This window comes from Schistocerca nitens, chromosome 1 (assembly GCF_023898315.1).
Source record: "Schistocerca nitens isolate TAMUIC-IGC-003100 chromosome 1, iqSchNite1.1, whole genome shotgun sequence".
NCBI classification, from domain to species: domain Eukaryota; kingdom Metazoa; phylum Arthropoda; class Insecta; order Orthoptera; family Acrididae; genus Schistocerca; species Schistocerca nitens.
In genome coordinates, this window is record NC_064614.1 from 469,861,700 (window position 1) to 469,886,551 (window position 24,852).

The following is a 24,852-nucleotide window of genomic DNA, read 5'->3' on the forward strand; positions in this document are numbered from 1 at the left end:
TGGACCATAAAAGGTCCTTCATCTGAAAAGACCACTGTTTGCCACTCAGTGGGCAACCAATTGCAGTATTGGCGTGCTAATTCCATCCTCCGTCGCCAGTGAACGCCACTCGACATGTCGCCTGCTGCAGAGGCCCATACGCAGTGACGTTCGTTCAACGGTCGTTGAGGAGACACTGGTGATAGCCCCTCGGTTCATCTGGGCGGTCAGTCAGTCAGCAGTTACACATCTATTCACCCGTATACATCTCCACAGCTGTCGTTTGCTCCTGTCAAACTATGGCCCGTGGCGCATCATACTCGACTCGGCACCGGTTTTGGATAGCGCCATGTTGCCATGCACACTGTACTTTAACCACGGTGCCACGCGAACAGTTTTCAGAGTTTGAAGTTTCCAATACGCTTCCGTCATAGGTCCGAAAGCCAATGATTATGTCCTTTTGGCGGTCAGATAAATCGCCCTGTTTCCGCATTACGACAACGACTGCATTATTTACCGCCCCCCTCCCCGACACGCTTTATGTTCCCTCCACTACTGGTGATGCCACCTGGCGTGTGTGAGTGGCTATTGCACTTTGGCGTCGAACATAGGTGGTGCTCACATTAATGTAACTGGGCCGTGTATAGCTTCTGATACACGTAAATTTTAAACCAGAGAATGTAATGTTGTGTCAGTTTGAACAAGCCATTCCTTTGATCACTGTTTTTTGTCTATTAAAATAAAGCGCTTCCTGAAGTATAATGTTTGGATGCAAGAGAGGTATAGGAAGTCAGGTAACAGGGCAGAAGATGAATGATGGCAAAGCTGTCTTATTTATATTTACAATCCCTAAATAGCTTGGTAAGTATGAGATAAAATGGTAGTTTTCGTGGTGTCATATTATTATTAGTTCTTTCCACTTCGGACTGAAAAAAAAACGTAGTAAGACTTCCTAGATGTCATCAGAACTGATGTGTTTAGTGTCATATTTTCTTCGTGGTTTCTCTGCGACCGATACTTTATTTCTTCTGAGATTGTTTATGATCTCTGAAATACGAAATTTTTGAAATTATTTAAGCCTTTCTTTGAGCATAGCTCAGTTCAGGTCCTTACACGAGGGCAAACTGTAAAAAAAAAAAAGAGAGAAGAAAAGGATTTTAACAAGATGAACTGACATTGCTTTCTGACGTAAATTGTTTTATAAGTATATGAGGATGAGTGTTAATATTTTGATGCTTATATTATAAATATATTTAAAAATAAAACAATAGGGTTGAATTCTAATCCAATTTTGTCGTTAAATCGTCTCTAAAAGTACCATAAAATTTCATTTGGGAGGTGTTGGAAAGGCATAGACCATCATCAGGGTATCCTTTTACCTCTAGCATGCGATGTTTTCGATTGATCTGGAATTTAATTCCGGAAATAAATGAACCATATGTTGATCACGCCACCAACAGTCTATGCTTTTCAATTTGTAGCGATTAAAAACTTTTCCACATTGTGGATTCAACAGCTAGAATGTTGAGTTAGGCCAAAAAGATAAGATATTCTTCGTACCCATAGAATTTCAAAGATGCACCATTGAACTTTTCTGTGTGAAAGTTATCCATATATGAACTCTAATTTCGAGAATCCTACTAATGGACCAATCATATGCTTAATACACATGTCCACAAAAAGTTTATGACATTCGTAACTTTGATTATAAGTCTTCCGAAAAACTGTAAGCAGCCGCAGGTCATAGAAATACAACGACGTCTTTGACTGTTCCTTCGTATGATTCCCAGATTCGATAGATTATAATAGTGTTATACTATCACGACGAGGTGTGATGTGAATGTACGTGCGATGTTTAGGTTTTTCCATCTGCAGAAGGAAATCTTTGAAGAAGAATCATGATGAAATATGAATTATATTCTTAGGTATTCGACAGTATAGAAGACTCTATAGTAAATGGAAAAAGTATCACTGAGAGTACATAGAACTTCAGAAAGAACGTCGAACAGATTATGTAGGAGAAATACTTTATCCTATAGCATGCTAAAGTTTCCGACAGGCGCATGATCCTTCAAACAACATCTTAAGGGTTTGTGTTAATTCTGAATCTCCTTGCAGTTTTTTGTATGCCTCAATGCACGTGAAAAAAAGTATTAATCCCTGAGGGAGCAACAATAAACTTAATGAGAGACAATGGTAACCTGGAAAAACAATGAACACGGTTTTATCGATTTCAACATGATGAACGAGTACTGGGCTCAACGTTACCTCTACATTTTACGTCTACATCAGTACTCCGGAAGCCGCCGTACGATGAGTAGCGAGCGTACAAAGCATCAGAATTATTTCACCTCCGTTCTGTTTTATTTAAGGATTGTATTTGAGAAGAAATATTATCAGCATCTCTGTACGAGCTCAATATTTCTTTTTGATGGTTATGTGTGATTTTTTTTTTTTTTTTTTTTTTGCCTATTCTCCCTGATACTTGACTGTTGCGACCGATTCTAGTGATTCATTGGCATTTATGTCGTCAAACGACGTAGCGTCTTTTCGTCTAATAACATGCATTGCGTCACATTTATTAATATCTAGATTTAACTATCAGTCTTTGCACCATACGTCGATCATTTGTAAATCTTTTAACGACTTGAGCATCCTTACACAGGCGCGTCATCTGAGAACAGCCTCGTAGAGCTTCAGAATTACCCACCGGGTCATTTATACGTGCGCATTATGAACAGTAATGTTTTATGGCCATGAAAGAAAGAAATCACTAGCGCGCCGATCAGTCGGTCCTCTTTTCACCAGGGAAGACACAGACACAGTCCTTGTTTGAGAAGTTGATGTTGGGTATTTTTGGGACTGTGACGGCGATGTTCTAATGTTAAGAAGTCGACAGAACATTACGAATATTATAGGTATGTACAAAAAGTGCTTCAAGTAACCGAAGTGAGGAGGTTGACAAATAACAACGAACGATGCTTAAATTTTCCCAGAATTCAATGTCCCACCGCTCCAGCGGTATATATTATCTGTAGAGCAGAGTTCTGTGACGCTTCGAGGGGCAAAAAGCGCGTCATACGGGGATGGCCATTTTCTCGCTACAGAAAATAAACACCCGGCCTGGCGGCTGCATTAACAGCTCGTATTTTGTTCCTGAAATCTTGGTACAACGACCCTCAAACACAAAAGTTGCCTTGTTTTTTGGACCCCGACTTTGAATTTGGAACGCTGATTGTGTACTGTTGTGTTTAAGACGATGTTGGCAATATTTTCTGGTACTCAAATGAAATTGACGGTCAGGAGTCACCACCTGGGGAAGGTCGGCCGCCTACTTGCAAGTCTTTTCAGATGACGCCACATTTGGCGACTTGAGTGTCGATGATGATGAAATGATGACGAAGACAACACAACTTTCACTCCTTGAGAGGAGAAAATGTCCGACCTGGGGGGGGGGGGAATTGAACTCAGACCCGCTGGATGGCAGTCAGGCGCACTGACTATTCAGCTAAGAGAACGGATTCCGATAGTGATTATACCTCAAGTTACCTGCAACCGTGACGTTTACTGTCTACAAGTTTTCGACTACCGACTAAGCGTCGATCTTGTTTCCCACATGCTCCGTCGTTTTCGGCAATGATCTGTGATTTGTGTCAAGCTGTGACACAAAACGCAACTCGTGCATACATGATCCTTCTGGTTTAAATGGCTCTGAGCACTATGGGACTTAACATCTGAGGTCATCAGTCCCCTAGAACTTAGAACTACTGAAACCTAACTAACGTAAGGACATCACACACATCCATGCCCGAGGCAGGATTCGAACCTGCGACCGTAGCGGTCTCGCGGTTCCAGACTGACGCGCCTAGAACCGCACGGCCACACCGGCCGGCCATGATCCTTCTTTTGAGCCTAGAGTTAGCCACGTTATCCCACGGTCCGTGTTTCCCAGATATGGCTCCCACTTTGGACAAATTCTTTTGACTTAAAGATCCATTTCGTGGTACGTAATACGATGACCAGGTGACTTCTGTGATGAAGGCCTGTTTTTCAGGGTTCAATGGTAGTGAACGTGAACGGATCTTGGCAGAGGAGGAATAATAGAGGTGTTCGGCTCGAGACTAGCTGCTTTATTTACGAAACTCTTACTTTTGCTGCGGTTCTGCTTGATATCCCACCTCGCGGTGTCTCCCAGGGATTCGTGCGCTAAGACCAGTGACGCCGCCAGCCTGAAGTCAGTGGCGCGACCGCGAGGCCGGCCGCTGCAAAGTGGCCGCGTCCTGGCGGCGTCCCACGCGCGGCCGCTCGCCTGACCGGGCCCAGTGTATGCCAGCGCCAGAGCGCATGCGCGGGCTGTTGGAGGCGACGTGGCACCTCGGCTCGCGGAAATTTCGACGGCCGCGGCTCCTCCGCAGCCTCTGCCAGGAGACATTTGCAGAACACCCACAAAAATACCTGACGTGAGCTGCCGCAAGCCGCGCCAGCACACGGGGCCTTCCTGCCCCAGCCGCAAGATAGCGCGCGTTGTTCTATATCTACCCCTAACTCCTACCGATGTTTGCCAATCTCTGACCTGTGCCTTTCACTTAGGGTGTGACAAAAGTCTTCTTGTCTATAAAAAGTACCATATGTCAGGGTACGAACCCTATCTCTACGCAGGCGACAGAATGCGTTACCAGTATATTCCAAATTGAATATTACATACTTCATGCAGCTTAGGCAAAGGGAGAGAGTCGGTTGGTTCTTTTTGCATTAGAAGTGGCCTACGGTGCGCCTTAAGGCGCTTACGAAGGCACCATTTAGTTCATGGGCGGGTCCTGAGAAAACCCGAAAAAAGCGTTTTTCACCAGTTTTTCGCCATCAGAAGCGGATTCTTCATCGTAACATACATCCAAAAGACCTTGGCATCACGTTAGATAGGACAATTTATTTTATTGAGCACTTGAAACGAACGCTCGCTAAGCTCAAAAGCTGAAACAACATTCTCCATAAACACTGTGGTACTACTTGGGGATAATCAACAGACAGTCTTCGAGTATCAGTACTCAGATTAGTTTACTCAACAGCAGAGTACTGTGGGCGTATGTGGCTTAATAGTCCACACGTAAAAAAGATATGCGTACAACTTAACGAAGACATGCGCTTTGTTAGTGGCTTAGAACGACCTACTCCCACATACTGGTTACCTATCTTGAGCCACATTCCACCTCCTGATATCAGACAGAAGAGCGACCTACTAAGTGAGTAGCAGGAGATTGCTGGTAACACCGACATTCCAATATTGAACGATGTAACGTATTCCTTGCGGAGCGAAAAAGACTAAGATCAAGATATACCACTCTTATCACAGCCAGTACTCTCAGGGGAACTGAATTCAATATCGTCGATGAATTGAAACGCTGCTGGCAACAAAAATGTCCTTCACAATGCCTGAAACTGCCCTGCACCCCCTGGATTTGACCGACATTGGACAGTTTGACTACCCTGAACCACATCCGGAAGCGCCATGGAAGATGTGCAGACACTTTTCACAAGTGGGACAAATGTTCATCACCATCGTGTCACTGTACGATAGGCAGTTTCTGGTATTGCATCAATGTGTCCCGCACGTTCCTACAAGGCTCCTCTCGAAACTTTTCTGAGAGCGACGAGTGATGTGATAAAATACATAAAAGACCTTGACATCCATATAAAGCTGTTGTCATTTGTGTCATTTTATGCTGCAGAGTTGTGTTTAAATGTTGACATGTAATAGTTTTGGAATCTTTGTATATGCATTGTCAGACGATAAATAATTAAAATAAACGGATAGCTGCGTAAATAACCTCAGAAATTGCTAAAATTGTAATAGTACATTCTCTAGGCATTTTCTAGAAGTGCCATCTTCTCATTTTCAAAAATCTTTATCCGTTATCGAGGAACAATACTAAAAACATAACGTTTGCGTACCAAGCGAGCTGCTGATTCCACAGACGACAGACGGCTACGAAAAAAAAGGCTGAAATTTTTGCGATATATTCCTAAGATTCGGATGACATATAATCTCGAAAATTTTCTCGGTGTCTTTGTCCGTTTCCGAGATAGAGAGGTTCAAAGTTACTCTACTTGTGCATGTAAAATATGTACGTAAAATCCGATGTAAGACGAAAACATAGTTTATAAAGTGACGCAGCGCGAAGAAATATGCTGTAAAGTGTCTCCATTATCATTAGAAGGGTTCTGGGGACACCATGTTGTAATATGGAGGCACATGCAAAATTTTTCTGCACTTTAAATTCGGTCTGAGGCGCAAAATTAGCTTTGTCTCATTTAAGTTTCATGTAGGTAAGCTTTAAGAAATTTACCGACCCATGAAGTTATTTTCATATGGTTTCATCCTTTATTGCAGCTGCGAAAATAAGGGAACCAGCGGAAAAGTACTCCTATCGGAGCACAAAAAGGGTGAATATGATCTTCTTTAAAAGACTGAAAAGTCGGGCACCAACTGCCACATTGTACCTTCCTCAACACCTTTAAAAAATTTCCCAAAAATTTTGGCCGTCCAACACATTTGCGCTTTCTTTATTCTGAGAGAAAAGAACATAGTGTGAGTGAGGAAGAGACGAAAACGAAATAAATATGTGCTGGAAAAAAGTAGACTATGGTTTTGTTATAGAAACAGCGAAGGAGACGATGGCAGTGTGAGAGAAAGAGAGGGACATAGTGGCAGTGGAACATAGCTGACTGTGACAGAGAACTGCTACGAGAAGAGTGAAGCGGAGAATGCGGAAGGAATAAAGAAACAGAGATGGTGGAATTGGGTGAGAGCCAGCGATAATTAGATACAGAGTATATGGAAATGACAGAGAAAAGTCATGAACTGATGGTGGAAAGATCAAGACTCAACCACTCATATAAATAAAATGTGCGCTTATGATTACTATAAAATTCTGATTTCAAAATTGTAACCTTCAACAGTTAAAGTATATACCAATATAAATATAGGTTAACACCTCATTTCCAGATTACTAATACAGTGTATGAAGCAAATAGATTAGATCGTTAGAGTGAAGTTAACATAATTGTCACTTAATGAAACATCACAAAAGTGTGCTTTGAAGTGATTTTCAATTTATTCTTACATCTTCTCTGTAGTTATGTGTAATTATTTACAGTGACAGTGAGAAGAGACAGCAGTAGTGGAAAGAAATGAAAGACATAGTAGCAGTAAGCGTGAGCAAGAGAGAAACAGTGACAGTGAGGGGAGACTGTAATAATAGGTCAGAACGAAGGAAACTGTGGCTGTGATACAAGAGACATTTAGAGTGAGAGGAACACAAAGAGATAATGACAAAGAGCAGGGCTGGATGAGTGAGTGAGAAGGGATAAGTGGGAGTGGATGGGTTACGAGCACTTACAGCGATGGAATAGTAGATGTGAGTGAATTACAGTTAGGGGAGCTTGTGGGAGTGACAGGTGAGTTGTACATTAAAATATGTTTGCAGGCTAAGGGAAGTAGAATGAGGCACCTGGTATCCCAGTTCTCAGTCACAATATTTTAAACAGTAGCGTATACGCCATTTTTGTCTCCGATAGAAGCATTTTCTGCTGGTTCGCTCTTACATTACTCTCATGATCCCGACGTGAAATATACGAAAATGATACCGGGCACATTATAGTTTAACTCTACCAACGACTAGGTCATTGAGTAGATGATGCAGCACAAGCTTGGAATAGTGACGGGGGGGAAAGGAAATGGCCATACCCTTTTCAAAGGAACCACTCGCGCATTTGCGTTAAGTAATGTAGCGAAACCACGCAAAACCTTGATTTGGATCCGTGCATGGGGATATGAACCGCGTCTCTGAATTATTTCGATGTCTGCTGTCAGACCTACTCGTTAGGGACTCCAAAAGCTGGACCAGTAGTCGTTCTGTACGGCACTTTTTTTTTAGATACGTACTCTTTCCCAGAATCCTTCCCATAAATCCAAGTCTTCTGTTTTCTTTCCCTACTAATGATGTTGATCTCGTAGATTCAGAAGCTTCATTCATAGTATTTCATCTGGGTTTGAAGAATACATCTTCAGATAAAGTCATGAACTGATGGTGGAAAGATCAAGACTCAACCACTCATATAAATAAAATGTGCGCTTATGATTACTGTAAAATTATGATTTCAAAATTGCAACCTTCAACAGTTAAAGTATATACCAATATAAATATAGGTTAACACCTCATTTCCAGATTACTAATACAGTGTATGAAGCAAATAGATTAGATCGTTAGAGTGAAGTTAACATAATTGTCACTTAATGAAACATCACAAAAGTGTGTTTTGAAGTGATTTTCAATTTATTCTTACATCTTCTCTGTAGTTATGTGTAATTATTTACCTTCATATAAACCGCAATTTATATATTACTCATAACGTGTAGATAATTCCATATTTACAAATTTGGTTTTAGTCGTAGTGCAGGTTGAACTGATAATTTAATCTGGTTCATATTGTACATCACCTCTTCTTTTTACCTTACAATTACTCAAAGCTTGATTTTAATCTTTTCTACTATGTCAGGATTACAATCTCGAAGATAATTTTACTCTGTAAGTTTTGCAAGACATCGTTTTATTTAATACGTTTTTGAAAGCCGTTCTCCCCCTTGTTAACGTGTTCGACAATGATAGGAAATTATTATCTGGCTATGGGCTTGTTAGCTGAAAACTCGTTCATAAATAAATATTGTACAATATTCACTGTTTGTGTTTTAGTTAATGACTGAAATTTTTCTTAACCTATGCAGAAGATTCCATCAATTCCGCTCCTTTTTTTAATCATCTACAGAAATTTTACTATAATTAGTCCTATTTAAGTAAATATCGTTATGTGATCGACAATCTTTTAACTCGTTATATCTGCATGACTAATATCACCTGTTAGTAAAGATACAGCAAGTTACACGTCAGTTGTTCATCTGCGGCTGCATGATCTTACAGAGGTAATATAATTCATAAATACTCCGAACGCCCATATGGGAACATTACCACGGTTCATTTTTTTCGGTTAACATAGCCTCAAATGGGGGGTATTATATTCGAAAGAGGAAGGACGGAGCAATAACATTCCAGCATAGACATCCGTTCCAGAATATCACGGTTAATCTAACAGTTTTTTAATGATCATTTTGCCCAGCACCTGTGTAAACATTAAGATGTTTTGTTTATAAACGAATACGATTAATATAAATTGATAGGACCAATCAACTATGATAAGAACAGTTATTTCAGAAAATAGGTTTCACGTATGACTGTGGGGCATCCTTGGCATTTAATCACTGGAGGCAGTAATACATTATATTTGTACTCTCATGTTTCTATAAATATCGATTCGTTGTCCTTATTTTTGCACACGAAGTTTTTGCTGTTAATATCAAGTAATTGTAATGAAGTTCTGATTTTTGTAACTGCGCATAACTCTCTTCCATTGTATCTTTCTTACTTGAGATCGTCGCTTTGCACTTACACCATCCTCGTTCAAAGCAGCGATAATATTGAAAACCCATTAGCTACACATTTTTTACTAACACTTACTGCGCCCGTGAGGTGGACTTACATGAAGGCAAGACACCCGTAGCACCATTCACCGCTTGTAAGACGTAACTGAGGCTCAAGCGAGAGTGGATGAGGGTGGGGATGTGGGGGCGGTGCATAGACGTAGTGCATCTATTCTAAGGCACTGGAAACACTCGTGTTGACTTTGTTCAGATGGCAACTCGAAAAACTAGTTTCGCGTCATATATCGTGCTGATATCCAGTTCCTAGTTTTTGTAACAGTACCGGCAAATCAGTCATTCTTCGTATTAGTTAGTTGATTGCACCACGCTTTCCAAAGGAAAATATCCACAGACACTGTCATGGACAATGGCCATTATACTGGCTTCTTAATGCGTGTTTTGGTGCATATATCAATCCATTCTGAAGTCGGAATAGCGTCCTAACTAAAAGTGAGAGATAAAAGAGGACAAATAACGCAAAATGAAATGAAAACTTCGATTATTACTTAGATGAATGTTGTGAAAATCAATGTAATGGAGGTAATTTATGAAACTCCCGTAATAACTGGAAATATGCTCTAATAAACAGCACAGAGATATCCTCTAAATGTTCTGTAAGCCTAAATCAAGTCCCATATCTAGAGGACGGGCCCGACATCCAGTGACTAGCTTACACAGCTTATTATATTATGCAAGCTGAATACTTGGAATTTAGGTATCCACAGCCTCTTTGCTTTTTCTTTAAACAAAATTAAGTATCTATTTGTTCCTCGGTTAGTTTCCCCTTCACGAATGTTGTTTTAACATAGAGTAAGGTGTGCTAGTTGGTTATGTTGGGTAAATCCTTGATGAGAAATTCGGTAATCCACGGACTGACCCCGGTAGCACTGTTCAGTGACCATCTCGCTCACAAGATAGGACGCGAAAGCGACATTTGGATTGTAGCAGCAGTTCAAGGCGTGCACCAGTGTTCTGTGATATTGCACCCCATGAGAAAAACTCCTCACAATTAGCTACGATCATATCGGTGGCTACTGTTAAAACCAGTTTCGAGGAGCACTACTTAATACACAGTAGTTTACGAGCCAATATGCTTTATTCCCAATCTTTGGACATGTGTTTTCTGGTCACTCCATTCGTAAATGTCCAAGAGTAAACAGCTTCATCGTTTTATGTGGGGAGTGAGATCAGCTGCGATGAGAAGTGCAACGTAGAGATACCAAGCAGAATTTATCAAGAAAAAAGTGCTCTTAGTAAGAATAAAAGTATTTTAACGTCGCGTTGTAACTTGCAACTTAACAAAATACTTATAAAAGCCTACATTTAGATCGTTGGTTGTATTGTTGTGAAATTTAGACTTTTAGAATCGAACTTAACAAGAGACTGAATTTGTTTGAGATACGATGCTAGAGATCATGATAACGACCACAGGGACCGACAAGACAATAAAGAGGGTGAATGGAAAGGTGTGTGGAAGTCCACAGTAACGGGGAACAATAGCCTTATTGCACATTTACTGAGGTACTAGAGGCTCCTGAAAACAATAGTAGACTAACATGACAAGGGGAATAGTGAAACGGAGGATCACAATTGAGGCACAGGAACACATTTTGAAATACGCATGATATGATGTATATGAAGAAATAAAAAGGCAACTGGGGAAACGAGATAAGTGGAGAACTCCTACTGATAGATTGGCGGTAGGCTGGGATGATGGTTCACAGTGCAGTCTTGATTTATGTAATTGTACGATGTGCATGAAAGACGATGATGAGCTGTCGACAGATTTACCAAGGTAATTACTTTTATCGATATCGCTAGCATCACTCTGTTTTCGGTCAGTTACACATGATTTCATGAATATTTTGGCTGAATTATATGTAACTAGCCACTATTTTTTTGCATAATTCAGTGACTTCCAGAAAGTCGAGCTAGTTGTGGCCTCTTATCTTTAGATAAACTGAAGTACAAACAAAATGTTACACAGTTAAGTGGAACTCTCATTTCAGTTTTTTTACTGCAACACACACTTTACTCTCTCACAGGAAATTCCTTGCATTAATGCGGTCGGACAGTATTTGTGAACAACCTCCAAAGTATATTTCCCTTCTTAAATGCCGTTTCGCCAGTGTCTTCACTATATGATCACTCCATTCCATCTTCATCACGAGTTTGTGGCACTGTACCGCTTCAACTTCTTTCCTTCCTCAGTTCGCAAAGCTCAAATTTCACAGCCGTATAGATCATCACTGAATACATATGCTTTTAGAAGCCTTTTCTTAATTTCATCATTGTCATATGTGACGTTAAAATATTACAGCAGCACCGGCGTCTATCGGGAGACTAGTTATCGAATAAGATGAAGTACATGAAGATGAAAAGGCAGATGGGACTCTCCAGCGCGACAAATAACCTATAGTTGCTGGGATACGCCCAGCAGCTTGATCAGAAGGCGATCTGACGTAAACAGTGCGGCCAACTTAAAGATTAGTAAATGCCCTCCGCGCTCTATATTGTGGAAATCCTTAACTGCAATCTCATCCGACGACTCAAAAACGAGCTCGGCAGTCACCAGTGGCAATTGTTCCCATATATTACTACAACCAGCCAATGAAAGATCACTTAAGATTCGTTATTAAATTATCTTTGAACTTAAGTTGCGGTTTCGATATCAGTGTGAAAGCTGTAAACAAAATGTAATGAACTCTGTTATAATAATGTAACAAACAGCACTCTCTAAGACGAAAATTAGTCCATAGTCGCTGACATAAGACTTGAAATCGTCTGCACCCATTCCGGCGGAGGGCACTATGCGCCGCATTTAGCGATAAGCGAAAGGCCTCAACTCTCCATATTGGGCGACTGATATACCAAACTTGGCGGTAGGCGGGGATGATTTCCTCTCTACCAGTAGCCGGCCAAAATTTGTGGACAATACTTTTACGTCCGTCTGCGGTGTCCTCTTATTTTCACCTCGATATCAGATTGCAGATGCACATGAAATCAAATAAAGTCTTTGGTAACAATAGGGGAAATTACAAATTCCACCACGATATTAACCCAGCCGGAGCAAAAACAGAAGACATCTAACTGTAGTCCGTTTAAGTTGGTTGTACAATGCGACACATTTATCCACAAGAGAATCAGCAAGTCTGATTGGTGTGTGATCTCCCGACTGGAGCACTTCTCTGGTTGAATTACCGAACTCGGCTGTCACTAGTGGCAGCTGTAATGGTTGCCTGTTAACCAAAATCTTTGAACAAAGCACGAAAGTTTGTCCGCGAATTTCGCTGCCACTCTGCTTCGTCATCTCGGTCGAGGTGCTAAGGCAGGATATGAAAAGAGAGGATGGCTGTGGCGACTATACGATGATGATGATGTTTGGATTGTGGGGCGCTCAACTACGCGGTTATCAGTACCCGTACAAATTCCCAACCTTTTCTAAGCCCAATCTTGCCACGTGCGTGAATGATGATGAAATGATGAGGACGACACAAACACCAAGTCATCTCGAGGCAAGTGAAAATCCCTGACCCCGCCGGGAATCGAACTCGGGACCCCGTGCTCGGGAAGCGAGAACGCGACCGCTAGACCACGAGCTGCGGACGGCGGCTTATGGCAAAAGACACTCGCCACCACAAAATTAATCCAGCAGCATCCGAATGCAATACTGTCGGGTACGTCGCGAGATGTAGCACGTTTAACGATAAGTGACTGACATCAGTTCTCATCCCCTCCAGTGATGAAAATACTAACTTACTAGCCGCAGTTCCCATACATCCACGCAGTCAGCCACAATCTCTGAATAATCCACGAAAGTTCGTCCACAAAGTTCGCGACATTCTAAGGAGGCTACATCTACGTCTACATGATTACTCTGCAATTCACATTTAAGTGCTTGGCAGAGGGTTCATCGAACCACAATTATACTATCTCTCTACCATTCCACTCCCGAACAGCGCGCGGGAAAAACGAACACCTAAACCTTTCTGTTCGAGCTCTGATTTCTCTTATTTTATTTTGATGATCATTCCTACCTATGTAGGTTGGGCTCAACAAAATATTTTCGCATTCGGAAGAGAAAATTGGTGACTGAAATTTCGTAAATAGATCTCGCCGCGACGAAAAACGTCTTTGCTTTAATGACTTCCATTCCAACGCGCGTATCATATCTGCCACACTCTCTCCCCTATTACGTGATAATACAAAACGAGCTGCCCTTTTTTGCACCCTTTCGATGTCCTCCGCCAATCCCACCTGGTAAGGGTCCCACACCGCGCAGCAATATTCTAACAGAGGACGAACGAGTGTAGTGTAAGCTGCCTCTTTAGTGGACTTGTTGCATCTTATATGTGTCCTGCCAATGAAACGCAACCTTTGGCTCGCCTTCCCCACAATATGATCTATGTGGTCTTTCCAACTGAAGTTGTTCGTAATTTTAACACCCAGGTACTTAGTTGAATTGACAGCCTTGAGAATTGTACTATTTATCGAGTAATCGAATTCCAGCGGATTTGTTTTGGAACCCATGTGGATCACCTCACACCTTTTCGTTATTTAGCGTCAACTGCCACCTACCACACCATACAGCAATCTTTTCTAAATCGCTTTGCAACTGATACTGATCTTCGGATGACCTTACTAGACGGTAAATTACAGCACCATCTTCGAACAACCTAAGAGAACTGCTCAGATTGTCACCCAGGTCATTTATATAGATCAGGAACAGCAGAAGTCCCAGGACGCTTTCCTGGGGAACACCTGATATCACTTCAGTTTTACTCGATGATTTGCCGTCTATTACTACGAACTGCGACCTTCCTGACAGGAAATCACGAATCCAGTCGCACAACTAAGACGATACCCCATAGGCCCGCAGCTTGATTAGCAGTCGCTTGTGAGGAACGGTGTCAAAAGCTTCCCGGAAATCTAGGCTACGTATGAAATCAGAAGAGGACTGTGACGAATTATGGTAAATAGCTGTCTGCACCGCGATAGTTAATCCAGAGTAGCCTACAACTGGCGCCAAGGGAATGCAGTCCACTCGGATGCGTCGTACGATGTGGCACATTTAACAATAAGTGAACGACCTCAAGCCTCATCCCCTCCACCGTCTGAAATACCGAGCCGGGCGGCGAGCGTCGGCAGTCGGGGAGCGGCGCGAGGGCGCGCTAGCGTCAGCTCACCCCGAGGCGGGCCGCGGTCGCTGCATGGTGGCTGCGGGCGAGGTCGTCGGCGAGTCCGCGGTGCGGCTCGGCGGCCTACTGGGCGGCCGCTGGTGCGTCTGCAGGGCGGCGCGCTGCGCGGCGCGCTCGGGCAGCAGGCTGTCGCTCTGGTAGAACTGGCAGGCGCAGCGCACACCGCTCCCCAGGCTCGACGCGGACGAGTCGCGGCGGCTGCGGGGCTGGCCGACTGCCGCGGCCGCCGCCCCCGGGCTGCGCGGCTCTTCCGATCGGCCGCGGGGCTTCATCCGCACTGCCGCTCGCCGCCCCCCGGAAGCTGCCGCTGCTGCTGCTGCTGCTCGGCTGCGATCCCCTAATTACACCGCATGCGCTCTCGCCTGGCTGCCGGCTGCTGGCTGCGCCGCCACCGTTCTCACCGGGCCGAGTGACAACGGGTGGCCGCTATTTTTATTGCCGGACTCTTCGCCAGGGGACAGCGGCGTTGCCAGCAATGCTCCGATTGTTTCTGTCAACCTACCGCTTAGGAAATCTCCTAGCGGCGCAGTAGCTTCCGTCCCCGTTCCTCGTTCCAAATGCCCCTTCCGCGCCGCATCAGTGCGAAAAAATCGCACGAAAACGGAAGAATGAAGGGTTTGCGGTAGCAGCAGGCACTGAGACTGGTGGTAGATCAGGTAAATATAACGCGGCCCATCGACTGGCGAAGCGGTGGGCTTGAGGCAGAAATAGTGCTGGCGAAATATCAGGCGGGAGCCGGCGCGGCGGGGCGACGTGCCAGCGGGAGCAGCCGAGTGGGCAGCGGCAGCGGCAGCCTGTGGACCGGCGCTCGGGCGATGACCGCCACGTGCTATCCGGCCCCGGAACAGCCGCTGCACCTCACCACCACTGCACTCAGTGGATGATGGGCAAGCCCATTCCCGAAAGACGCTCTGGTTACTGAGCTACGTAGCACAATGAAACTTCCTGGCAGACTAAAACTGTGTGCCGGACCGAGACTGCCGGCTGGTGTGGCCGAGCGGTTCTAGACGCTACAGTCTGCAACCGCGCGATCGCTACGGTCGCAGGTTCGAATCCTGCCTCGGGCATGGATGTGTGTGATGTCCTTAGGTTATTTAGGTTTAAGTAGTTCTGAGTTCAAGGGGACTGATGACCTCAGAAGTTAAGTCCTATAGTGCTCAGAGCCATTTGAACCATTTGACCGAGACTCGAACTCGGGACCTTTGCCTTTCGCGGGCAAATGCTCTGCCAACTGAGCTACCCAAACACGACTCACGCCCCGCCCTCACAGCTTTACTTCTGCCAATATCTCGTCTCCTACATTCCAAACTTCCGTGCTTGGGTAGCTCAGATTTTATTCTGCCGGGAAGTTTCATATCAGCGCACACGCCGCTGCAGAGTGAAAATCTCATTCTGGAAGCATCCTCAGGCTGTGCCTAAGATATGTCTCCGCAGTATCCTTTCTTTCATGAGTGCTAGTTCTGCAAGGTTCGCAGGAGAGCTTCTGTTAGGTTTGGAAGGTAGTAGACGAGATACTCGCAGAAGTAAATCTGTGAGGACGCGGCGTGAGTCCTGCTTGGGTAGCTCAGTTGGTAGAGCACTTGCCCGCGAAAGGCAAACGTCCCGACTTCGAGTCACAGTTTTAATCTGCCAGGAAGTTTCATATCAGCGTACACTCCGCTGCAGAGTGAAAATCTCATTCTGGATACGTAGCACCATGATTGGGGCATCCAAATTTAACTTTCCTACGGTTTCCCCTATACGGGGTAAGGTGAATGTCGGAATAATGGCTTCGAAAAGGACGTGGAAGACTTCTTTCCCTCTTCCCCGTCCAGTCCGAGCCTGTGATATCTGTAACAACCTTTATGTCAATTCCATGTTAAACCCTCACTTTCCTCCATCCGCCCTAATTCTGCAGGCGCGGCAGCTTCTGAATAAATCGTTATTACGTAGAATATCTACTTATTCTATTTTTCTCAATTAATTCCAACCAGTTGCGTTTGGTTATATTCACTTATTACGGTATATTTCGAAATTCTGATGACTTCATCATGAAGAACATGCGAAGGCCAGCCAATTGCTGAGAAACCGCAAAGTATGTATCTGCACAATCATTGGACTCTATCATCTATAGCTTCGCCAAAACTGGCACATACACTGTTTGATCAAAAGTATTCGGACACCTCTGTGTAATGCTGAACTGACTACTACATGTCTCGAGAGACGGACCTGCCAGTCTAAAAGGAAACAGGAGGTATAACAGCAGAATGGGTCGGTATGGACAACTGATTGACTTCGAATATAGGCTAGTCACTGGATGTCAATCGAGTAACAAATTCATCACGGATATTTGAACCCTTCTGGAACTGTCTAATGGTTCAAATGGCTCTGAGCGCTATGGGACATGACAGCTGAGGCCATCAGTCCCCTAGAACTTAGAACTACTTAAACCTAACTAAACTAAGGACATCACACACATCCATGCCCGAGGCAGGATTCGAACCTGCGACCGTAGCAGTCATGCGGTTTCGGTCTGAAGCGCCTAGAACCGCTCGGCCACCGCAGGCGGCTTCTGAAGTTGTCCTAGTCGACTTTTAGGTGATGTGATTGCTAAGTGTGAATGTGAAGAAACAACCACAACTAATGTAAGACTACGCAGACCACGTGTACTAACAGGTGGGGACCATCGAACATTGCGGAGGGCGGTTGTAAAAAATCGCATTAAATCACTGGAAGGGATCATTCGTGAGTTCCAAACCGCTATCAGCAGTACAGTTAGGACAATAAGTGTGCATAGGGAGTTAAAATGAATTCTTTCCAATCGAACACAGTAAACTGGATTCGATTGGATGCTCGTACTAGGTTTGTCATGTTGTATACATGTAATCGTCAGTGTTGAGAAATGACGCATATTTGCTTACCAACATGTACATTGGTGGAAAGTGTACGATTGCACTTACATCTAAGGACGTGGTGTGAAAATGTACGTGATTGTTACAAACTTGTCACTAAAGGAAATGACTATTATCGCAACCACAACTATGACAAATACTGAAGGAAAATAGAGATTTTAATACACACATCAAAAAAGGTTTTGCATCACTTCCGTTCCGAGAGTTACGGAACCTGTACAGAAAATTCGAATAGATATCAACGTAAACGTCATTTCCGTCCTTTATATTGTTCATGAAAACCACACATTGCATGTTGAACCACTACGCAGCGAGACCCTCAGAGGTGGTGGTCCAGATTTCTGTACACACCGGTAACTCCAATACTCAGTAGCACGTCCTCTTGCATTGATGCATGCCTGTATTCGCCGTGGCAAACCAACCACAAGTTTATCAAGGCACTGTTGGTCCAGATTGTCCCATTCCTCAATGGCTATTCGGAGAAGATCCCTCAGAGTGATTGTTGGGTCACGTCGTCCATAAACAGCTCTTTTCAATCCTTCCCAAGCATGTACGATAGGGTTCATGTCTGGAGAACATGCTGGCCACTCTAGTCGAGCGATGTCGTTATCCTGAAGGAAGTCATTCACAAGATGTTCACGATGGGGGCGCGAATTGTCGTCCATGAAGACGAATGCCTCGCCAATTTGCTGCCGATATGGTTGCACTATCGGTCGCAGGATGGCATTCACGTATCGTACAGTCGTTACAGCGCCTGCTATGACCACCAGCGGCGTACGTCGGCCCCACATGATGCCATCCCAAAACAGCATGGAACCTCCACCTTGCTGCACTCGCTGGACAGTGTGTCTAAGGCATTCAGCCTGACCTGGTTGCCTCCAAATACGTCTCCAACGATTGTCTAGTTAAAGGCATATGCGAGACTCATCGGTGAAGAGAACGTGATGCCAATCGTGAGCGGTCCACTCGGCATGTTGTTGGGTCCATCAGTACCGCGCTGGATGATGTCGTGGTTGTAAAGATGGACCTCGCCATGTACGGCGGGAGTGAAGTTGCGCATCATGCAGCCCATTGTGCACAGTTTGAGTCATAACACGACGACCTGTGGCTGCACGAAAAGCATTATAAGCATTATTCAACATGGTGTCGTTGATGTCACGGTTCCTCCGAGCCGTAATCCGTAGGTAGCGGTCATCCACTGCATTAGTAGCCCGGCATGTCATCGGCAATTCCTGTCTCTCTGTGTCTCCTCCATGTCCGAACAACATCGCTTTGATTCACTCCGAGGCGCCTGGACATTTCCGTTGTTGAGAGTCCTTCCTGGCCAAAGTAACAATGCGGAAGCGATCGAACCGCGGTGTTGACCGTCTAGGCATGTTTGAACTACAGACAAAATGAGCTGTGTACCTCCTTCCTGGTGGAAGGACTGGAACTGATCGGTTGTCAGACCCCCCTCCGTCTAATAGGCGCTGCTCATACATCGTTGTTTACATCTCTGGATGGGTTTAGTGACATCTCTGAACAGTACAAGGGTCTGTACCTGTGATACAATACCCACAGTCAACGTTGATCTTCAGGAGTTCTGGAAACCGGGTGATGCAAATTTTTTTTTTATATGTGTATTGTTAGTATATAGAACAACATCCCCATCTCTTCAGCAAAATGGAAGATGAAGTAATAAATTATATCAATTAGCTAGCAACAAATATACTGGTTCACCGTTTCCCTTTGTCCCAATGATCTTCTCCCACAGATCATAAATATTCTGTCTCTGGAGCACCATTCATGCAATTTCTTGTGTATAACTAGCTCATTAGTCGGAACTCAGAATTGCAAGAGGTGTTTGTCGATAGACGGATGCTGTATACTGGCTGTACGCCCTACAGATTGGCAAGGGTGCACCAGCGGCCTAACGTCGAGGGGGTTACTTCAGCTGCTAGGCCAGCAGGTGGCAGAGCGAGCACCACCAGAGGCGCTAGTCCCGCGGACCTGCTTCCCATCATGGGCCACATGATCGCAAATATTTCCTCTAGTACCTCTACGTGGCCTGGGGGTTAGGACGGTGTAAAGCGGCTTGAAGCATCTCCTGTCGAGTTCTCTGGACCAGACATTGACTGCACCCGCAATACTTCAATCAGAGCGTCGATCGGAACCCTCGCTACCTACGATGCTGCGCCACCGCCGACTGAGGGATCCGCCAGTATCATTCTTGACCATCACCCGGACTTCACACTGGAAAGACCAGGAACTTAGAATTATCCGTCGACCTTCACTACTTTATTTCGTTCTGAGTGAAATTCATCTTCGACTGTTTCTTCATTATGGCATTCATCCTAAGTTTGCACCTATGTAGATAAGTGTTAATCATAAATTTTCACGAACTATTGTACTGATTAACTTTTCTTCAACAGAGGAGTATTGAGTTTTTTTTAAATAAATTCTTTATTTTCAGCAACAATAATAATTATACAACATAACCCACTTCCTTATATGATTAGTAGGTCTTAATTTGTTTAAACATCAATTGCAGCTAATTGTAATTTAATTAATTGTGAGCTACAGCTATAACTAATTACAATGGGCAGCTAAATTCCTACAAGTATTAGTATTTAGTGTATAAAATCTTAACTAACTCTACTGCCTTCAGCGTCACATTTGTGTCAGAGATATATACACTCCTGGAAATTGAAATAAGAACACCGTGAATTCATTGTCCCAGGAAGGGGAAACTTTATTGACACATTCCTGGGGTCAGATACATCACATGATCACACTGACAGAACCACAGGCACATAGACACAGGCAACAGAGCATGCACAATGTCGGCACTAGTACAGTGTATATCCACCTTTCGCAGCAATGCAGGCTGCTATTCTCCCATGGAGACGATCGTAGAGATGCTGGATGTAGTCCTGTGGAACGGCTTGCCATGTCATTTCCACCTGGCGCCTCAGTTTGACCAGCGTTCGTGCTGGACATGCAGACCGCGTGAGACGACGCTTCATCCAGTCCCAAACATGCTCAATGGGGGACAGATCCGGAAATCTTGCTGGCCAGGGTAGTTGACTTACACCTTCTAGAGCACGTTGGGTGGCACGGGATACATGCGGACGTGCATTGTCCTGTTGGAACAGCAAGTTCCCTTGCCGGTCTAGGAATGGTAGAACGATGGGTTCGATGACGGTTTGGATGTACCGTGCACTATTCAGTGTGCCCTCGACGATCACCAGTGGTGTACGGCCAGTGTAGGAGATCGCTCCCCACACCATGATGCCGGGTGTTGGCCCTGTGTGCCTCGGTCGTATGCAGTCCTGATTGTGGCGCTCACCTGCACGGCGCCAAACACGCATACGACCATCATTGGCACCAAGGCAGAAGCGACTCTCATCGCTGAAGACGACACGTCTCCATTCGTCCCTCCATTCACGCCTGTCGCGACACCACTGGAGGCGGGCTGCACGATGTTGGGGCGTGAGCGGAAGACGGCCTAACGGTGTGCGGGACCGTAGCCCAGCTTCATGGAGACGGTTGCGAATGGTCCTCGCCGATACCCCAGGAGCAACACTGTCCCTAATTTGCTGGGAAGTGGCGGTGCGGTCCCCTACGGCACTGCGTAGGATCCTACGGTCTTGGCGTGCATCCGTGCATCGCTGCGGTCCGGTCCCAGGTCGACGGGCACGTGCACCTTCCGCCGACCACTGGCGACAACATCGATGTACTGTGGAGACCTCACGCCCCACGTGTTGAGCAATTCGGCGGTACGTCCACCCGGCCTCCCGCATGCCCACTATACGCCCTCGCTCAAAGTCCGTCAACTGCACATACGGTTCACGTCCACGCTGTCGCGGCATGCTACCAGTGTTAAAGACTGCGATGGAGCTCCATATGCCACGGCAAACTGGCTGACACTGACGGCGGCGGTGCACAAATGCTGCGCAGCTAGCGCCATTCGACGGCCAACACCGCGGTTCTGGTGTGTCCGCTGTGCCGTGCGTGTGATCATTGCTTGTACAGCCCTCTCGCAGTGTCCGGAGCAAGTATGGTGGGTCTGACACACCGGTGTCAATGTGTTCTTTTTTCCATTTCCAGGAGTGTTATTGCCTTGTCCAGCGAGCTAATCCCGATGGGTGTGCCCCTGACACTGGACAGGCCAAGATGTTATTCGCTGCAGGTTCCTAATACTAAATTTCTAATCTAAGTCCTACTAACTAGTTCTAACCTAAGTCAAATCCGGTGCTTTGTCTAGTCGGTGATATTGTTCCCCACTCCCCCTAGTACCGTACGTGGCGGATTCCAGACTACGAGAAAGTCGGCCTATCCACGCGCAGGCAGTATAGGAGTAGGGTGCGTATTTGGTATTTAGTATATCTCAATTTTTTACAGTAATTTATGTTAATTTATGTCCCTCAGGTATTCCTTTAGCACTTTTCGTGATACCTCATCTGCTAGTTTATTAAGAGTTTGAAAAGTGTCTTGCTGTCTTATTAGTTGGTATGTGTCACAGTCAGGTAATTGGTCACGTAATGTGGAAGTATTGAGTTTACATATTTTTCAGTAAAACTCTTCTGCATTATTTACCTGGAATGTGTTTTCTTGCGCCTCAACCGGCGCAAAACGTAGCGAGTGGCGATGAGGAATTTTTCCATGAACCAGCATCACCATGCGTGTTTCACGCCCCATGTACACAGTGTCAGTCTGCGTGTAACTTCTGCGTTGCAGATATCTTGACAGCGTATTTTTGTTCCACCATGTCTAACCCTTTGGATGTTACTACCAAGGTTTTGCTGCTACTCTAGAACATGGAAAAGGCCATGCACGCAATGGTGGACAGGATGGCGGCCATCACCACTTCTAACCAGGAGCTGTCCATTTGTCTGTCCTGCATCAGTTCACTGATAGAAGAACGCAGAGGGGCGCGCCGCCTTCCCAGGTGTATGAACGGAAGATCGAGCCCTGGGCAAACCACATGGCCAGAATGTAGCAACATTTCCTGGCTTTTGTCTCACAGGTGACAACTAGCAGTGCACGTTCTTCATGGCCTACGCAGGCCTGAAAATTTATCATGTACTGCATCAGCTCAAGCCTGAAGAGGATTTCAATGCTCTCCTGTACTCTCGCTTAAAGACTTGTCCACCAGAATAGTTCGACACTCAAGCACATGTTGCAGTGGCCCGCATAACATTAGCTGTCACAAGATTAGTGGACAATCTTACATATGAGAATAGCCAAATTGCAGGGTTTAAAGGCCTCGGTAATGACAAGTAACCCACGTTAGGGACTTGCCTCCCCATCATTCGGGCTTTTGAACAGTCTCTACAGTCATCTGAAACATTAAACGATCCATCGTACGTGTTTGCGGCCCCAACCAAAACCACGGCCGTCACCTGCAGCTAGCATGCCCTCCAACAACGTGCGTTGCCCGCAATGGTTATCCTCATGTGGCAACTGTTTTATCACTCACCCACAGCAACAGTCGTATTATTGAAGGGCTACATATTTTCCTGTGGCAAGACAGGAGACAGGGCTGAAGTCTTTCAGTGTTCCCTCAAGAAGAATGTAGGTTACACCCATATGGAACGCCATGTGGGTATTCGACGCCTATGCTCTGGATATTTTACATGTCCACACTGTGCACCCCGTGTCTAATAGACTTTTAACGCTCATAGTGAGAGTCAACGCAGTGCCAGTGGAGTTCCAGGTTGATAGGGGTTCTTCCACGACTATTGTGATATAGAAGTGTCGCCATTTGGGCTCACCTCCGCTGCAGGCATACTCCTGACGTCTACATGGCTACAGCAACAATACTATCGAAGTGAAAGGACAGGTCATGGCTCGCATTCGGTATAATTTTTTACTGTCTTCACGGCAGGCATCTTGGTGGTAAACACTGAAGAGGTTACAAACGTCGTTGGTTTGGACTTTTTGAATGCTTTGGGCGTGGAAGTACATGACTCAACAAATAGCATTCAGCGATTAGGGGCTAGCTTGTATTTAAGAGACCTATGCTCCAAGTACAAGTTAGTTGCCCAGCTATTCAACGGCATTATAAATCACTCGACAGCTCAATATACAAGCGGCTGCTTTGCCTTCAGGTTACCATTGGGACAAGACACACAATTCGATTCAGAACCAGAGGTCTGTTGCTACGTGCACACAGAAGCAGAAGATGTCAGAGCCGATATACCCTTGGATGCAAAGGTCATAGCCTGTGACTCTCTGGATGATCCAGTTATCCATGAAATACTCTGTTTATTGCACTAACGGTGGCCCACAGGTTGGAAACAGTTGGATCATCCAGGAGTTCAAGCATTCTGGCACAGGCGCCACGAGTTCTCCACCCTCAGATAGTCCTCCTGTTGCAAGAAGAAAATGGTTGAAACTGTGCTGCTATTCCATCCACTTTGTGGCACTGCATCTTGTCCCCCCTACATTAGGGCCACTGGATAGCTGTGCTCTTGATCAGACTGGCTCAGCAACATGTATAAAGGTGATGGATCGATGCAGATAATAACAACGTGGTGGCACCACGCAACACCTGCCAAAGCAAACAGGTAGGACTCGCTAACAGAAACTTCCTTGGGAGGATGCTTCAGCACCCTGACCATGATTCCATTTAGATGCAGGGCCCTCCCTTGGTTATTTATGGATTGTCTTCAATATCATGTTTCCAATCGTCTTCAACATCCTTGGCACTGGCTATCCAGGTTCTTACACAGATCTTCTCCATAGAAGGGCTCCAGGAAACCAAGGATACAGACAATGGCTCTCAGTTAACATTTTCTGAATTTACCTCTTTTTGTTCTTACAACAGTATCGCATACACTAGCTGTGAGTTATGAGCAGTGATTCGTGGACAGTCTTACAGAGAGTGGATAGACAAATTGCAGCGTTGATCCCACAACTGTCGGTTCCAGCGCATTTCATTCCGCCTCCAATGGATTAGCAGAATGTTTTGTTTACACGTTCAAATCACAATCGGCAAAGTTAAACCGCCATCGTGATATAGATGAAACCCTCACTGTGTTATTGGCGTATTATTGCTCCACCCCACAGGACGGCGACAGTCCCGCCGAAAATCTCCATGGACAGCAGTACTGGTCCAAACTCTCCATCCTCCACCCTACAAGAACTTTGTTTTCCCATCCGAAGTCTTGAAGACGCTGTTGTTCCATCAAAGAAGATGCCCGAGCGTTGGTTTTCTCCAAAAATCACTGTTAGTAGGCCCTGTCAGTGGTCATACACTAACTGGGAC

General features: G+C 45.0%; 1 protein-coding gene and 1 long non-coding RNA gene across 6 annotated transcripts in view; one reads left to right on the forward strand and one right to left on the reverse strand.

Annotated features, from left to right (window-relative positions):
- Window positions 1-24,852, reverse strand: part of LOC126251881 (plectin) — a 492,445-nt gene that overhangs the window by 246,575 nt on the left and 221,018 nt on the right. For 2 of the 5 annotated variants that reach the window (XM_049952597.1, XM_049952579.1), the window contains exon 1: window positions 14,698-15,330. The exons of 1 other annotated variant lie outside the window; for it this stretch is intronic. In XM_049952597.1, the coding sequence (XP_049808554.1) occupies window positions 14,698-14,981 (284 nt within the window). In that variant the 5' untranslated portion in view covers window positions 14,982-15,330. Of the gene's footprint in view, window positions 1-14,697; window positions 15,340-24,852 lie in introns of those variants that run through there. 2 more of the 5 variants (XM_049952614.1, XM_049952588.1) reach the window with 2 other exon arrangements.
- LOC126251920 (uncharacterized) overlaps window positions 14,671-24,852 on the forward strand; it is a 92,591-nt gene continuing 82,409 nt past the window's right edge. The window contains exon 1 of the long non-coding RNA XR_007545806.1: window positions 14,671-14,789. This is a non-coding gene — a long non-coding RNA (uncharacterized LOC126251920). The remainder of the gene's footprint in view (window positions 14,790-24,852) is intronic.